The sequence below is a fragment of the Heliangelus exortis genome, chromosome 16, assembly GCF_036169615.1.
Source record: "Heliangelus exortis chromosome 16, bHelExo1.hap1, whole genome shotgun sequence".
NCBI lineage: Eukaryota > Metazoa > Chordata > Aves > Apodiformes > Trochilidae > Heliangelus > Heliangelus exortis.
The window spans coordinates 8799272-8816205 of NC_092437.1; the positions used below are offsets into that span (position 1 = coordinate 8799272).

The following is a 16934-nucleotide window of genomic DNA, read 5'->3' on the forward strand; positions in this document are numbered from 1 at the left end:
TAGAAATTTGATCACTAAGTCCGCAATGAAGTATTGGAAGATTCTGCTGCAATGCTTCTGTCCCACCTCGAGACTTCCCACTTTTTCAGTAGAATGGTATTCTGTGTAGCCCTTCTGAGAGTTGAAAGACTGCAAAGCATCTGCCAGTGTATGTTAATTGTTATTGATTACCCACCCAAACTTTTATTGCATAGATATGTGTAGGCTTATGCTAGTTTTATGCTTAACACAAACTATTCTTTATTTATCCTGTCAGTGCTAACTCAGAAAAGTGATTGGTAGATTCAGTAGATTGTCATCTGGTCTTGTAGTGGAGTTGATGAGATGTTGTTTGATTTTTTGCCTTTTGTTTTGTTTTGTTTTGTTTTGTTTTCAATGGGAAGAGAAAAGGGAGAAAAGAGAAGCCTTAGTTTAAAAAAAAAAAAAAAAAAGTCATGCCAAAAGTCATTCTGCTTTCTTTAAAGCAAAATAAAATCTGAAAAATTATGACAAGTCAGAGGAATAATTGCTCCAAAATTTATTTAAAATTTCACTTGATACAGATTAGAAATTTATATTTTTCTTATTCTTAGAAAAGTTCTGCCTAATAAACGTTTTGGAATAGAGTTTGCTTTTAATCCTGTCAGGAAAGCACGATATTGCTCTGTGGGTATTACAGTGCCCTCTGGTAGTGGCTGTAACCTGGAGTGAGTAATGCTTCAAGTACCATCTGCTGAATAATGAGTACTTGTGCCTTTTACTACAAATTTCATACAGAATGGTGATTGAAAGATCTTAAAATTATTTATGACTACACACAGTATGCTTTCAAAGCAAATTTTTAGACTTTGTTGGTTGTTAGAAGTAATTTCCAGTCAAATAAGGATAACATTTGAGTTAAAGTGAACAAGCTGCTATAGATTCTAGCAGTTTTTATCTTTTATAAACATCCAGCTCTTGTTACACAGAACCTTGCTTCACAGCTGGATTGGACCGGGTCATGGTTATGTTCTCTTGTTCTCCAGGGTGGGATGTTTAAACACTGCATCACTCCCCACTGTGTGTTTTGACATCACTTCATAGTGAGTTCCTGTATTGCTCTTGTAACCAACTCCTGCCCCATCATCTCGCAGGTACTCTTTCAGAAATCTTGTCTTTCACACCCCTTCCCTGAGTGTGTGTGTGTGCTTTTCTGTGTCTGCCTCCTCTCAGAACTGCCACAAATAGGTTTGTGTCCTGCTGCTGGGTCGAGCTGCTTCGGGAGAAGTGTGGGAAGAACGGGAAGTACTCGCAGGACCTGTTGTGGTTCTGTTACTTGTCTGACTCTGAGAAAATTAATTTTGCTGATGGTATCTGCATTCAGTTGTGAAAAAAGTATATCTCTTTATAAATATATAAATTTTATTTATTATGGTTGATTTACTGTTGGGGAACACATGAGTCACCCCTGATTCCTCACTCATGCTCAAAAAAAAAACCAAAAAAACAATGAAAAACACAGGACGCGCTTGCGATGCTTAGGACGCGGTGCAGGTTGTCCTGCACTGGCTCCGTGCAGATGGTGCCTTGAACGGCTGAGAACGGGATCCGGTTCGGATTGTCCGCTCCCAGCACTGCCGGGTCGCGCTGCTGTCCCGCCAGGACCCTCCCGCAGAGCTGGCGGGCGGACGGTAGGGGGCGCTGCGCCCCGCCACGCCGCCACCGGTCCGAGCAGCGATGCGGTGCGGTCCGGTTCCGTTCGGTCCGGTTCCGTTCGGTCCGGTTCCGTTCGGTTCGGTTCGTGCCGCCGGGGGGTAACCGTCCTGTTGAGTGGCGGTGTCTGCCGTGTCTGTTCCGAATGTCCCTGGTACAGCCCCTGCTCTCGGAACCTCACGTGTGTTTGTAATTCATCTACAAAATTAATTACTGATTGTAATTAATCTATAAGAGTAATCTTGCCGTGGTTTAATGTTCTGTTGATTATTGCTTATAACATGAAGTTAGCGACGTCTTAGGAAAAGGTGGAACAATCATTAGGAACGTGATCTAGGGAAATATAAAGTGATGATTGTATTCAGGTAATTCTAATCAATGCAGGGTTTTTCTCTTCAGTATTTCTATGCATGTGTACACAAACAAGTCCAATTATAGACCTTGAACACGCAAACATTTTTACACTATCATAATAGAATTGTTACTGTTTATTAACTAAATAGTACTGATGCAGTGGTAATAACTTAGAAAAGTACAAGCCGAAGAGGGTTGAAAAGCAATTCAAGTTTTCCATGTATGTCACATTTAGAAATACTGAATCCATGTCAGTTCAGCCAGTTGTGTTCTGCTTTAAGATACTCTTTGCTTCCATTGGCTCATCTCTTAGTTTCCCTCCTGACTTATAATACCATGAACCATAAGCTCCAATGCAGATAGATGCACAAAGAAGCAAAAATAAAATGTGCTTAGAATTCTGGATGCATGTAATTACAGTTTAATCTTACTATAACACACTCTCAGAAACTCCTGACTAAATGTTCAGGGCTGCTTTTGTCTGCATGGTCTGAAGTTTATTGTGTTCTAGTAATGAAAGTGCCTAGGTAATATACTGATAGACTGGTCTATCAATAACCTACTTCTGTGCAGATTACTTAATATTTATTAACATTTATATAGTATTCTAAAATTTAAAAAATACAAAATAAAGGATGGCTGGAGATGGAAACAAATGTTTGCATACAGATTGTTTGCATGAAGAACAGCAAGAAAGTCTATGTTTTTCTCCACGTCAGCCTGGTACAAAGTATTATATTAATAATAACTACTGAGTTATTAGTTATTGCTATTATAAACAGAGCTATGGTTCCTACAAGTCAGTTTAGTCTGGATCTTCCTGAGAAGACTGGTCTGCTCACAGTTTCCTGTCTGTAGTTCAGTTGGTTTAGAAAACAAAAAAAATTACTTAATTCAGTATTTAAGCAATTAAATTATAGTTAATCTTATTATGCCAGGACAGTGGTGAGGCTGAAATACTAAATGTATGATGTTATTGCTGCCATCCCAAGTATTTAATGATCTTTGTGTAACACTGTCACACTACTTGATAGACGTTGGGTGACTGAATGTGTGAAATGCTTTGAGATCCTTGAAGGAAAAATACTACCATTTTTTTAGTGTCCCTTTAGGTCTAAGAGACATCAGAGTATGTTCTATTTTTTCATTGTCAATATTATAATGGTGCCAGCAATGGAGTATTTACTGCTTTTCATATGCGTGAGAATACTGAACATATGTATTTTTAAAGGAAATTCCAGAAGAATATGAAACTAGCCTGTAACAATAATTTGTAGGGTTTTGTCCATTGTTTTCAAGAATATGTAAATTGTTACATTATAGAACTTGCTTTGAACCCTGCTACATAATTAGCTCCACTAAACATCAGTATTCAATTTGGAAAATCTGTAGCCAAGTGTTTTATTAGAATTTCATGGAAAAGGAGAATGTGAACAAAACCATAGAGCAAATAATCTGAAATGCAGTTAAAAATAATGAAAACCAAGCACCAGCCACATAAACACACCAGATGAAGACACAGCAAATGAAGATCATAAAAAATAAACTGGAATAAAACCATGTAAGGCCAACCCTCAGCTGAAGTAAATAGGGACATCTGCACCGGGAGTGATGGAACCTCGGTCGTTTGCATTAGCTGAGGGTCTGGTCTGCAAAATTTATTATGACTCTCATGTTTAGGAGGAAATGACAGTAACAGCAAAGGTTTTTTGGTCACTTGGTTGCGTAGGGTTCCTGCAGAGATTTGGTGTTCTGACAAATGTCCTCCTGCAAATCCATTTAAGTTGATTTCAGCCCCTGTGTGCTCTGCTCTGCTGTGGGGAGAAGACATGAGTCAGTACTTAAACTGCAGCAGTTCACAGTCCATGTTTTAGGGTAGTGCTGTAGCTTCTGAGACAGTTCCCATTGCTGGGTCTGAGGCTGGAGCACACATGGAGCTTTGCTGACTGTCCTGTAAGATCAGAAAACCTCAACAGAGTGTCAGGACATGTAGCTGGCTGCATCTTGAACTGCTCCAGTTATAATTACCAAGGAGGGTATTCTTCAAGCAGTCAGTGTGTTTGGTCTGAAAACCCCCAAAACGCTAGGAAAATCAAGAGAACAGATTGAGAAGAGAACTGTAGAGTTACAGTTATTGGAATATGTCTTGTACTTACCTGTGCAGCCCCATGTATGTGCATCTCCTTGCTTTGTCTTGCTAGGTACACAAGCTCTGATACCAGTCTTTTTCATGGTGTATCACCATTTTCCAGTGCTCCAAGCCCAAATCAGTTTTAAGATCTGGTATGAAACCCACTTGCATCTCAGCATTGTTCTTTCTAATATATATAACACCTGAAGTGCTTGAGTTGTTTCCTCAGCCAACTCTATCAGCCCATCTGGTTTTGTCTCTTGCTGCTCTTACTTTCATGTGTGTCAGTTCCCTCATGCAAATTCTTAAAAACATATTCAGCTGTGCAAGAGATCTTCCCTTGCCTCTTTCAAGATTTGCCTTTAGGCATGCACACAATAAAATACAAATCCTGATCAGCTTCATGAAGTACTGCAGAAGAAAATAATATTTCTACCCTAAGAGGTCCTTGTAATGGATCTCCAGTCATCTGCTGCTTTGAGAACTGTTTGATCCTCCAAGTACACGATGGAAGAGTTTGGTATGTGTCCTGGATGTTGCTGAATATGGTCAAAAGGGCAGCAAACACCATTAGTAATAAAGTTATCATAAGATCTGAATTCTGTACAGTCATCTCATTTACACCAGGGGGAGTGTCCAGCCTGTGCTGTCAGTCAATTAGCAGGCTAACCTGATGGGAAAATGGTGTTAAAAAATGTAGAGGAAGATGAATGAGACATACCCTAATCCAAGGTACTTTGCCCAAGGCAGGAACACATTTGTATTGGTGTTTACCAAAGGCAAGGCATTGTTCAAAAGAAAAGAGGTGTGATTGTGTGGGTTCATGTGGTGGAAGGATTTCAGCCTGCTTTCTACATCACAGTTTCACATCTCTTTTTGCCAGGATTATCTGGAAGGTGTCTAGAAAGATAGCAGAAGGGAGCTCATTCTTGAGGAACAGTACCTGCCTGAAGAAGCAGCAAGGAGGTCAGTAGTGGGTCAAGCAGCAGAGGAAATTTGAAGTGGGCTTTGGTTAACAAAGGATCCAAGACATGGCAAATTACACATCTTCAGTAACAGAAAACCTATGGAAAGGTAGGATTGAGAAGGGGAGGAGCCAATAGGAAAAAAAAAAAAGTATTATGATCAAGGAAAGACTGAGGGTTGTTTGAGGAGGGAGTCTTAAAAGGGATAGAGTCTGGGGAGGGGAGGGGTGGGCAGTGGATGGGGAAGATGGGAAGGGAAGGAATCTGGACACAGAAGAAAATGCCTGAGAAGTGAAGGGGTCAGAACTGAGGGAGCAGGGACTGATGTCCCCTCGCGTGTAGCCGGTTTGTCATCGCCCTACGGCGCGCTGGGGCCTGGAGCAGAGCAGCTGGAGTAAGGAAGAGGGCGCTTTGGGATGCTCCCTGATTAATAGCAGAGGGTCCGGGCCGTGACCGCAGGCTCGGTATGTGCTGGAGCCGCGCTGCACTTTCCCAGCCCCCCTGCCAGGATGAGGAGGGTCGGAGGGAGGGAAAGAGGGAGGGAGGGAGGCAGCGAGCGGGACGGGGCGATCGGCATCCAGCAGCCGACAAGCGCTTCGGAGCCGCGGTTCCTGGAAGCGGAGCCCAGCTGGGGGACAGGCAGCAGAGATAAGCGGCGGCTATCGGGGCCCTCCCGGTGGGCCCGGCCTCCCCGCGCAGCCGGCAGCCGCCGCGGGAGCGCAGAGGAGCGGAGCCGCTCTCCGCGTCCCGCCGAGAGGACAAGTAGGAACCACCTGGGCGCGGAGAACCGCGGAGCCGGCCGGGGACACGGGGGAGGACCGCGGGGTGCTGGCTCCGGGGGGCAGAAACAGTGTCCCACCCCGCGACCCTCACCCTGCCCGGCGGCGGAGAGACGGGGCCGGGGCGCGTCGGTAACGCCGCTTCGGGCACCCGGCAGAGACCGGGGAGGCACCGGCACCGCATCGGTAGGTGGGAACTGCAGGACACCGAGAGCGGGGCATGTCAGTCACCCACGGGGCGTGCATGTCTGTCGCCTACAGGGGTGGGAGGCTTCCTAAAGTCTGCGAGCATCTGTAAATAGGGAAGCTTCGAAGGATGCTGATATTCCTACAGGGGCTGGCACCGGCACAAAGTGGTGCGGTCCCACTGGCACCAGGAAACACCCAGGAACAGGGGCACCTGGGAGCTGAACTCCTGGCTGGAGCAGGTGGAAAAGTGAGAGGAGCAGGGCAATGTTTATGCCATCCCGTAGGGTTTGTGTTTTGGAGATGTCGTGTTGGCCGATTATGTTTTAGTGAACTCTTTTTGTTCATGCAGAGATTTCATTTTATTTGCTCATAAATAAGAACTGAGGTTTTGGGTCACTGTCCAGTTACATTTTGCTTCAGACAGAGTCTAGTTTCCCCTTTTAAAAAGTGTTTTAAAGAAGTGTGGCCATATGGAAATTGAGTTGTTCATCAACCAAAGAAACTTGAAGGAATTTGAAAAATAAGGTTACATATTTCTTGAGCCATTTCTTGAGTACTGAACCAGAGTCAGAGTACAGCACTAGCACTCAAAACTCCTGATTCAGTCATTTCCTTTGCTGGGATCAAGACTTAATCTGTCTCTACCTGTGTTTTCACAGCTGTAAACCAGGAGCTACACCTATTAATGGGGGGCATTGCATGTTCTTTTTGGAAAAAACTTAATTAAGAAAAAAAAAACAACAAACCAAAAAAAAGCCCCGCAGAGGAAAACCATTTGTAAAGGTAGCAAACTATGTAAAATGTACCTGAGGAGACATTTCAAGTTGAATGGGGAGAGGTGTCTGAGAAAGATGTGTCTAGAGAAACATGCACGTTAGGAACTTCTTTGTTGTATTAATTTCTTGTGCAGTTGATCACATACTTGCTGCTGCTCTGAAATCTGCAGAGTGGATGACATAAGCACCACATGTAGTAGTGCAGAAAAAGCTGAAAAAAACCTGCCAAAATGGGACAGAGCTGTTACTGAATGAAATGGCAAGCTCACTTTATGCCCCAGGTCTTAAGAGAAACTTGTGTGAGTTACCACACATGATACTATAGTGAACTGCTAGCTGGAAAAATTTTCCTTCTGATTAGAGTCTGGATATTGCTTAGAGGAATTAAAGGGCTTCCCTGTGCTGGCAGGTCCTGTGTCCCTATCTAGTACTCATTTCTTGAGTGAGTCAGTAACTGCAGTGAAGCAGTGGTATTTCTGTTAACAGCGTGGAGCCAAGAACAGGGAAATATAGGCCAAACAGTGAGTTATGTAATGGTATTCTCTAAGGGGTTGTATAAAAATGAAATTATTTCCTTCTGTCAAGACAAAGAGCAGCCATACAGTTGCTCTACAATGTTCACTCTAGCCCTGGGGTTCCTTAGGAGCAATCCATGCAGCAAGCAGGGACCCTGTAATAGTAGATCCACCAGTATTACTTTATTCCCTTCCACAGCTAATTCCCTCACAAATATTCCTTTGCAATATTCTCATAAAGAACCTGAGAAGTCTAATAGAGCCATTATAATTAGAAAGGGAAACCAGACTCAGTCTATGGGGAGGGAAAGTTATGATTTTAATGTCTCTCTCAGAGTTTTGAGGACTGATACTGTGGAGTTATAGTATACCAGGACAAAACAGAGGTTCTGTGCATGAGATTAGACAAGATAAAGCAAGGGACCAAAAGGTGCCTCAGAAGGTTTGTAATTATGCCATTTGGATGAAATAATAGAAAGGTTAGATTTGAAGTGAAGGAGATATTTTATGTAAAATATTAGGTTTAATATTAGTTAAATATACACACTCAGTCTTAGCCAAAAGGCCAAGGAAAAGGGAACAGAGACTGTTACTGGCCAGAACTGGATTTTGGAAGGTGATTGGCTGGTTACCATCCAAAATTATACAGACAGCAAGTCTTGTGAAGGACGTCAGCTGGCCTTTAGTAACTACAGATGCTCAGGGTCCTGGGTTTAATTCTGATCATATTATGCTGCCTACCAGTTTTTATCCACTTTTTTCAACTTTTCAGATTCTGTTGCCAGTTTATTCTCCCTGAGAACAGAATGCTCTAAGCTAGTAATGCCTTCAGAGACAGAATGACTGAAAACCATAATTTTTATTTAATTCAGCTTTTTAGGGAAAACCCCCTTGGTTTTCAGCCAATCAAGGCATTTAATCATTAATATGTAGAGGATCAGAACATCAAGATGGTTTTGTTTTCTTTGTCACTAATACAGAAAATACTGTAAGTGTAGTTAGTGACCTATTTATATGTAACTGATCTAGATTTGAATTTTGCTGTTTCAAATTAAATAATAAAATCTGTTTCATGGGGAACATAAAATGTAGTTATTGGAAAATGAACTATATCTATGATATTTTGTTACTCAACAGATATATTCTTTCCATGAGTTCCTCCTTGATCTGCTTGGTGGAGTAACAAAAATTTGCTTTCACTATTTTTTTAACTCTTGCTACTCTGAGTTAAGTCTATACAGGATCCCTTGCAAATTGCTCCGGCCCTTATATCATCCCATATGATAGTACAGAAAAAGTGTTCCTCTTTACTATGAGGATGGTGAGACACTGCAATATGTTGCCCAGAGAAATTGTGGCTGTGCCCTTCCTGGAAGTGTTCAAGGCCAGGTAGGATGGGGCTTGGAGCAACCTGGTCTAGTGGGAGGTGTTCCTGCAGGGGGGTTGGAACTGGATGGTCCTTAAGGTCCCTTCCTACCCAAAGCATTCTACAATTCTATGATCATGGATTAAGATCCATGGTAGATTTTATATCTTGAGGTGTCAATCTCAGTTGCACGGTAAAATACTGTTAATAACTTTCACTGGATTATGTCATATAGTGCAACTGACATGTCAGAATTATTAGTTATTTGAAAAACTGCTCACTTGTTGACTTAAAAAACTGAATTGGTGTTGTAAGCTTTTATTCTTGTTTTTCTTTCCTTTACCTACAATTAAATTTTTCAGACCACAAATTCTAGAATGTGAGCATGCTCAAGCTGGGATGCCCCAGACTGACATTAAGCACCAGTAGGCTCCTGAATTTCAAGTACAGCCAGTAAAAGCTATTGGTCCTCAAGAGCTCAGAGACCCAAGGACTGCATGTTTCAATATGGGTGACAAACAGGGGCATCTGAGTTGAACAGACACTTCAGACAGCTTGGCCTTATATGCTCCTGACATATCTCATCTGTAAAATAGTGATAATACAGTAATGTTTACATAGTACTGGGGAGAGGATAAGAAATCAGTATCAATCTTTCTCCATTATGTAGGGGGAGTTATGTTTATGATGGAACCAATGAACATTGGACCTTTTAGCTGAAGACTTTCTTAATTTCATAGGGTAGCAACAGAGGATTCAAAGCACTCATCATTTTGGCTCATGGTGCTTACCACGAGTGTTTTCTCTAACCATTCTAGAAACATTTTGAATTTAATTAATTTGTAATCTTAAACTATGTATAAGTATCAGTAGTTTAAGATGTGAACCTATCAAGGCAAAAAAGGTTATGTGATTATATGTGTTTGCAGATCTCTTTCTGCTTCACATTCTTGCAGAGCAGAACAACAACATAACTTTCTTCTTTCAGGATAGCTAATGTTCTGGCCCAGAACTATAGCACCAGATGTGTTGCCACAGAAACAATTTAAAGAGAGAAGGAATTGCAAGCAAATTGTCTTTCTGGTGGAAAATGTCTTAGAGCCTCTGATTGGTCTCTATGTGCACAGCAGAGAATAAGGGAAAATTTTCCTTTTTTATTTCATACATCTGTTAGCATTTTAAAATTCTATATACAATGCTGAAAATTGAAAAATATTCTATTATGGGCATCAGCTATATACCTCAGAGACAATTTTTATTAAATCCTGACTCATTTTTAGAAACTTTTTCCATGAAAAGTGTGCAGTGTGCTAGCTGATTTACTTATCTCTACTTGCAGCATACTTTGGACAGTACTTCCAGTAATAGTTGTTTCTGTGGACATAAGGAAACATTTGAATATGTAAAAATATCTCAGGTATTGATACTGAGAATTAATAGTGCATTCTTACTTACTACAACTGACATGCTGATGAAAAGGGGGAATGTATACAGGCAATTTTGATTTAATTTTGCCTAGGAACCCTTAAAACAGCCAAACTCCTTGATTTTAGCTAGCACTTCTTTTTCTCACAATAGTTGCCACAGGACACTCTATTCAACATATCCTTTTCTCAACTATTATGAAAATATTTTTATAAACAAAATGCAACATGAATTACCTTAAGATACCCTTTTCACTTTTTTTGTTCACAGAAGGATTTAATTTTCCTACAGTTTTGCATACTGTTTGGGGTAGAATAATAAGAAAAATATCCCAGAAGTCTAAAGCTACAGCAGAACTGGTTGGTGCATGTAATAATTGTGTCATAAACTCTCCAGATGTGCATACATTTTCGTGTTGAATTTATGCTAACTTTTGAGCAAATTAATTTAAACTAACAAAAATGCTGATGGAATTGTGTCTGCACTGGGATTTCAGTTTTAGCGTAGACATATCAGAGAATACAGCATCTGTAACAACACTGGTGGGCATTTCTTGTATAAACCTGGCTGAAAAATCTGAAAAAAAATTAAAAATGCCAATATCCTCACATAAAGAGACTTGTTTACACCATTCATTGTTATTCATGCATTTCTCCCTGCAGATTTTGAAATCCTGCTGGTTGGGTAGCTGAAGGAACAATAATTACATTTATCTTCTCAAAAGTCAGGGTGAAGTGTATATGTGTGTATCTCTTTGGAGTGATGGAAAAATTTTGCCATATGTAACATAATGCTACCCTGAGATTTTGGAGGAAAATGGACATACCATTCTATGCTGAGAAGACTTTTATTATTTGCTTGTTTGTTTCTTTAGTATTTTCCCTCTGTGATTTTTTTTTCATATATCCATAGTTTTAGATGCCCCTCAGTTTGAAAATATATAATTTATTCCCTTTGTTCTTACTTTTTTATTCAAATCTGGGATCTTCACTTTTCCATTGATGAAAATTGTTCATAACAATTTTTTATATTCAGGTATTTGAGAGTTGGAAAGGGTTACTTAGCTTATGAAAATAATGTGATCTTAAGTGTCCTACAAGAGTAATCTTTTGAAATTGATCTGGTTTGGTATTAGACTGCATGCCATGTCACACATTTGAGTTTTGGCAGGCTCACAGGTGTGTACATCACCAAGCAAGATCTGCCATAAAGATAAGAAATTAATTTCTCTCTTGCGTTCGTTATTCAGGCAGAACTCCAATTCTGGGTGTGGAAAGAATGCAGAGATGGGCCTAGAACTTGGGTCTGCACAGGTTAGAAATGAAGTCTCAGTGTAAAATTTGGATCTAAATCTGCATCCATATTTTGCTAGAAGACCACAGATATTTGAATCCAGGTTTCTGGTTTGGGTTCTCTTTGGGTCTGAATCAGTCCCTAGGATTGCAAGCTGATTCAAACATCATCTTAATTATTTCACATCTCTTGGCTGATCCCAGGAGAAGATAGGTTTGTCTTTCTTTAGGCAGCAGAGCTTTCCCAGACAGACATTGTAAACTAGAAATATAGGTACTTACACTTTTCTTAAAAATGTCCTTTGGGCCTGAAGTTTCTTGTGCTTGGTTTCAATCCAGTATTGAATAAGACTGGAAAGTCTGAATAATGTCAGTTCAGCTGCATTTGAGCTATTCAAGTGCATTTTAAAAATACGTACTTTCCATTTACATTTCTTCCATAATTCTCTGCACTTACATTACCTCTGTTTTATTATTTAAATTGCTACAGATTTGAGAGGGGGAAATCATACTCCAATACAGGGACTTAACAGAGAAAAAGGGAGGCAATTCAATGACCTCAGTGTGCTTTAAAATCTTAATATTTACTGCTTAAGTGTTAGCATGAATAGGATTATATTACTCCAGCAGACAAAATACAATATAAATAACCTTCAGTTTACCTATGTCCTGAATTCCTGCAATGTTTACATTATATTTATTGTATCAATATATATAACTGCAGATTACTCTGCCTTTTTTCATGCTTTTGGCACAATAGTATATGCCCAGGCTTTATGAAAATCTGTCACTAGGCTTCTGTTACTCATTGTCAGAAATGGAAGCCCACACAGTTGATCTTGTAGGTAACACCACCTTTGAAGAAAGTCCTGCCAGTAGAAAGCTGAAGAGAAATACTACTTTAATTAACCACAACTCCCACAGAAACAATAGAGCTCTCCTTTGTGTAACTCTGCTAAGGTCACTGGATCTTGTTCCTAATTCCACTGAAGCTGAGTTGTGACCCTCCCTTTTTCTGAAGAGTTCACATGCCAATGTGTTGTGTAACCAACAGAATTTGTTAACAAATAAAGAAGAATTTAAATAACCTATGAAAATCAGTGCAGGCATTCCAGCTGCCTGCAAACAAACATCAAAAATGCAAAACAAGTAAGTAGCCATGCAAAGTATCTCAGAATTGCTTGAGCTTGGATTCTTCAAGAGCAAAACCACAAGCCTAAGGAGTATGTGCTCTGCAGAAGGCTTGGGATAAGATATACAGCATCTTCTGATAAGATCTGCTGCCCAGATGTAATTTCTGTGTCTGCCCAGCCTAGTTTGTTTTCTCCAGAACTGTAGTAATACATGGGGAATCTTTCCCCTGTATGTGTATGAATTTGGCTGCTTTTAGTTTCATTTAAAGCAATAAGTAAGTATATGTTGACCTGTAATTGTCAGTTTATCTTCACAGTACAGTAAAACTGTTGCTTGTTGTAAAATATCTCTCTTGAGTAAGGGGAGTCACATGGAGCAAACACCATATCACATCGAATGCACTGTGTGCCAGGGCTTCTATAACTGCATCAGGATCTGGATTTAATTGTGGGTCTGGATTAGTGTATTGTTGGAATCACTTGTCAACATGTATATTCTGTATCTGAATGGCCATTTCTGATCTGGAAGATCACCCAAGAGTGAATTTCTGCCAGTAAGTTCTCTGTGCTGTACACTCTCAGTGATGATTCTGTAGAGAATCACAAATGTGAGTTTATAAGATCAATGATCCATTCACTGATGGCTGGAGGGTCGTATTGCAAGTGTGGGAAAACTGCCAGGGGACATAGAACATTACAGAGACATACTGTTCTCTCTGCTGACTCTCCAGCCAGGCATGGTTCCTCATTAACAGGAAAGTTTATCACTTTTGTACTTAGAGCACCTTTCAGCATTCTGGACACTGCTGTCATCATCTCAGGCTCATCTGGCAAGGGGTGTGATCATTACATATTTCACAAATCATGCCTGTCTGATACCAAAAAAGCAGATCAGTGCATACATAATGCCTTTGATATCACTGGAGCCATCACAGTACTGTGATATTTAAGCTTTTTTGCCTATGTGTTGAACTGAAATTTAAAGTTCTTTGCTGGTGATCTCATCCATCACAAGGACTCCTGAAATTATCAACCGAACAACAACAATGTGAATATAGACATCCATTTTTGTGTTTTATGTCTCTGCAGCTCTAGTAACTATAATATAATGCAAACCTGTCATTTCCCTGAATACCACATTCTGTGTGAATGTTGTTTGCCCTCGTTCTATTAGGACCATAGGAGGTGATGAACTAAGGATCAGTGTGTACAGTGAATTGATTGGTACCTTGAATTTTTTGCTATTTGGTCTTGTGTAAAAGCCTCTTCAGGCTTTTGAGTCACTGTACATGTTAGCATTACAATTTGCTCCTTCCATGCTGAGAGGCAGCTGAGAGAACTTTCTCACAGGGGGCCCAGTTTTGTGAAGTGGCACAATCCTACTCTGAAAGTGTGGTCTCAATTATAACTGGCTCATAGGTAGGTATGGGTAATGTAGACTGTCAATTTATAGCACAAAAATAAGTCTTGTTTTATGAGGCATGAAGGACTTTTTTTTATAAACTGAGAATTGTAGTTGTTCTACGCTTGCCATGTGGCCAAACTAAGCTCTGTCCTGCACTTAAAAGTAGTACTGTAGCTAGAAGTGTGTCTCAGTTGAGGGGGTTTTTAATGATACAGCCATATGACACTAAAAGCTTCTGCAGCTATAGTGATATGGCAGTGTTGTATGCTAATACAATTTATTCTTTCCCCTGGTGCTTCTTAGCAGTACATCTATACTAGCAAAGCCCTTGCAGTATCTAAATACACAGAAGTAATAACCCACTCAGCAGCTGTTAAGTCTCTCTCTGTATTACAGATTCCTGACATGGCTGAATTAGCAAAAGACTCAAGTTTAGAAGCAGCTACAGTACATGGTAAACTTGTGCCTGTGTTAGCACTAATTGTTTTAGGTCTGAGGGATAGTTTTCACTATGGTGATAGAAAGCACAGGCTTGCCAATCTGCTCCAACCAAGGAGAACTTTTGTAGTAACTAATACTACTATTATAATGGCAGTGAGGTACTGGTACTATATGTACAAAAGAGGTGTTCACATTGAAGGATTCTTTTACATTATCTGCAAACTACAAATACCTTTCAAAACTGCACTAGATGTATTAAACCAACAAAGCTTTCTTGTGTAGCTACATAGATCTACATAACAGTTTCTGTCATAGCCCTGGGCACAAAGAGGCATGCTAAAAAATGAAACCCATAAAGATTTAGCTGTGCTGGCAAAATACTCCTATTAGAATACTCCTATTGCCAGGACTGCCTGGGTCTTTTGTGGAGAGAGGTAGAAACAAACATAAGATCTTTGTTATCTCTTCTATTGGAGTTTTGTCGTTGTACTTACACATAGATGCTAAGTAAACTACTCCAGGGCTTAAGAAAAACTCCATGTGATGCTGAAAAATATGAAGCACTAAGCAGATGTGACTGCTACTTGCAGTAAAAGCTTTGAGTCCTCAGAGAGCAAACAACTGGCTGTGCAGTCTTTGAAGGAATTTGAGACAGAGCTGATGGATTTTTTTGTGCACAAAACTGAAATGCATTTTCATGAGTGAGTCTTGTCATGCTTGTTGATGAAATTCATAACATTTCAAGGGACCTTAAAATTAGATCAGGTTTCAGCCTCAGTGGTTTGATCTCAACTGATCCTGCTGCTGAGCAGCTTCTACTTAGCACTTCCAGTTATGTCTGCATCTTTCTGCCAGTGAGCAGGTCTCTTGTATTTGGGCTGGGTGATGTAGAAGAGCCTGACATTTCCAGGAATTTATTATCTCTGGCAGAAGTCTTGTTAGTGTCAGCTGTTGATAAGTGAGAAAGTAAACATGTGGCTGAACATGCACTTTCCATGGCTTATTACTAGTGTGATTTTATGCCACAGTGGTCCTCCAAAGAAAAATCTTCTGTCATTAATTAAATTTGTTAATTATTTTTACTTCATGATTTTGGTTATAAGTTTTCTACTTTTTAATCTTTTATAATGTAGAAATTTTTTTTTTTGCTTACAAATTTCAGACATAATTTTCTAGTCTTTCTAGAAATAGTTCTGTTTTAAGAAATAAGTGTAGAACTGTTTTAATGAATTTTAAGTGGGAGTTTTCATATGCCCAGACAGATTCTTTCTATTCGCTCACTGTGAAGTACTTGAATTCAGTAGCAGTAACAAAAAAAAAAAAAAAAAAAAAAAAAAAAAAAAGAAAAAAAAACCAGGACTGAAGAAAGGAAGTTTATAAAAGCCAAGGCAGATCTGCAATCAGTTACTCTGTGGAAGGCATCACCACTGTCCTTTAGAGTTCTGTTGTCAGAACTGTTTGTGTGAGCTCTCCACTGCTTTAGAAAAAACACTTGAAACAGAAGTCTTTGCTAAGCTGTATTTCTTAGAGTGTAATAGGTTTCAGGAGCACTCCATAGAGTAATGATGGTTGTAGTTTGACCCTTCTGATTTAAAGATTTTTGAAAGAGCATCTTTATGATTCTTTTGAGGTTTGAAATAATTGAAAGCTGTCTTCTAGGCAGAACCAGACTGACAGAACTTGACTGTTCAGTTTAAAAGGAAATGTAGTCCAGTTTAAACTGCTTGGCACTTCACTGCTCGCTTCACCATATGTATCCCAGCATACATTAGTCTTTCAGCTCTTTCCAAAGCCATCTCTTCTTGAATGTTTAATATTTAAGAACCAATTAGTTGTATTTCTTTTTGTTTGGATAGTTTGCAATTAAGCTTTCTTTCAAGTGGGCTTTATTTAGCTAATTCTGTCACAAAAATAAGCTGAGAGAATGAAGAGAAGTTCAAGCTAGCCGATGTTTATTTTTATTGTTAATAATTTATATTAAGGAGTCCTCAGGGGAACTAGGGCCCCACTAAACCCAGTTTCCTCTACATGTGATGACTTCTACAAAGTCTTATACACCAGAAGTTTCTTTTTTGCTGCTGTGGCTTAGTGAAGGGACCCACTCTGTACTGCAAGGGAGCAAACTGATGGAGAGCATATACAGACAAATCAAGAATAATTTTAAAATGAAGCTTAAGCTAGGAACCAGAGGGAAAATCTGATGCAGCTATTTGATAGAAAGTCAATCACTAATGCATTTTTCCAGCGTGAATGCCAAATCATTACCTCAAGGGTCTTGTTCATCCTTTCTCTGAAGATATGGCAGAGCTCCCAGTGACTTTGATGTGAGTTAGACTGGGCAGAGAAGTGATGGTCCTGAAAACCTCATCTATTTATGAGCTAGCAACAGAAGGCACTTTATATCTTAAGAACACACTGATGGGCAAAGTTAGTTTAAAAACTGTTCATATTTAGTCAGAAGTCACTGTTTTCATGTCATCTGCTCCTTAATA

At 39.8% G+C, this 16934-nt stretch overlaps 2 protein-coding genes across 6 annotated transcripts in view; one reads left to right on the forward strand and one right to left on the reverse strand.

Moving 5' to 3' along the window:
* Positions 1 to 502: 502 nt before the first annotated feature.
* On the reverse strand, positions 503 to 4287 carry LOC139803443 (uncharacterized). 3 transcript variants are annotated; one of them, XM_071759614.1, is made up of 4 exons: positions 4182 to 4287; positions 3598 to 3839; positions 1479 to 1869; positions 503 to 1304 (listed from the first exon to the last, which is right to left on the reverse strand). In XM_071759614.1, exons 1-4 carry the CDS (start codon positions 4193 to 4195, stop codon positions 1121 to 1123), a joined length of 831 nt encoding a protein of 276 aa, XP_071615715.1. In that variant the 5' UTR covers positions 4196 to 4287; the 3' UTR covers positions 503 to 1120. The 3 variants fall into 3 exon arrangements, with proteins under 3 accessions (XP_071615715.1, XP_071615716.1, XP_071615714.1); XM_071759615.1 differs by lacking the exon at positions 3598 to 3839 and having other exon boundaries at positions 4182 to 4261; XM_071759613.1 differs by lacking the exon at positions 4182 to 4287 and having other exon boundaries at positions 3598 to 3856.
* Positions 4288 to 5037: 750 nt separating this feature from the next.
* RIPOR3 (RIPOR family member 3) overlaps positions 5038 to 16934 on the forward strand; it is a 50927-nt gene continuing 39030 nt past the window's right edge. The window contains exon 1 of one of the 3 annotated variants that reach the window (XM_071759608.1): positions 5038 to 5122. The gene's annotated coding sequence lies outside the window, so the exon portion shown is untranslated. Of the gene's footprint in view, positions 5123 to 5163; positions 5231 to 5957; positions 6087 to 16934 lie in introns of those variants that run through there. The other 2 variants (XM_071759609.1, XM_071759606.1) reach the window with 2 other exon arrangements.

What these genes read in the sequence shown, in the direction of transcription:
- LOC139803443 (XM_071759613.1), bottom strand. Translation starts at nt 3,856, where the DNA reads ATGTCTTCTCCCCACAGCAGAGCAGAGCACACAGGGGCTGAAATCAAC. An exon ending in CCTATTTACTTCAGCTGAGG is followed by an intron (nt 1,870 to 3,597) that starts GTTGGCCTTACA and finishes TTAATTTTGTAG; the next exon opens with ATGAATTACAAACACACGTG. An exon ending in AAGCATCGCAAGCGCGTCCT is followed by an intron (nt 1,305 to 1,478) that starts GTGTTTTTCATT and finishes TAATTTTCTCAG; the next exon opens with AGTCAGACAAGTAACAGAAC.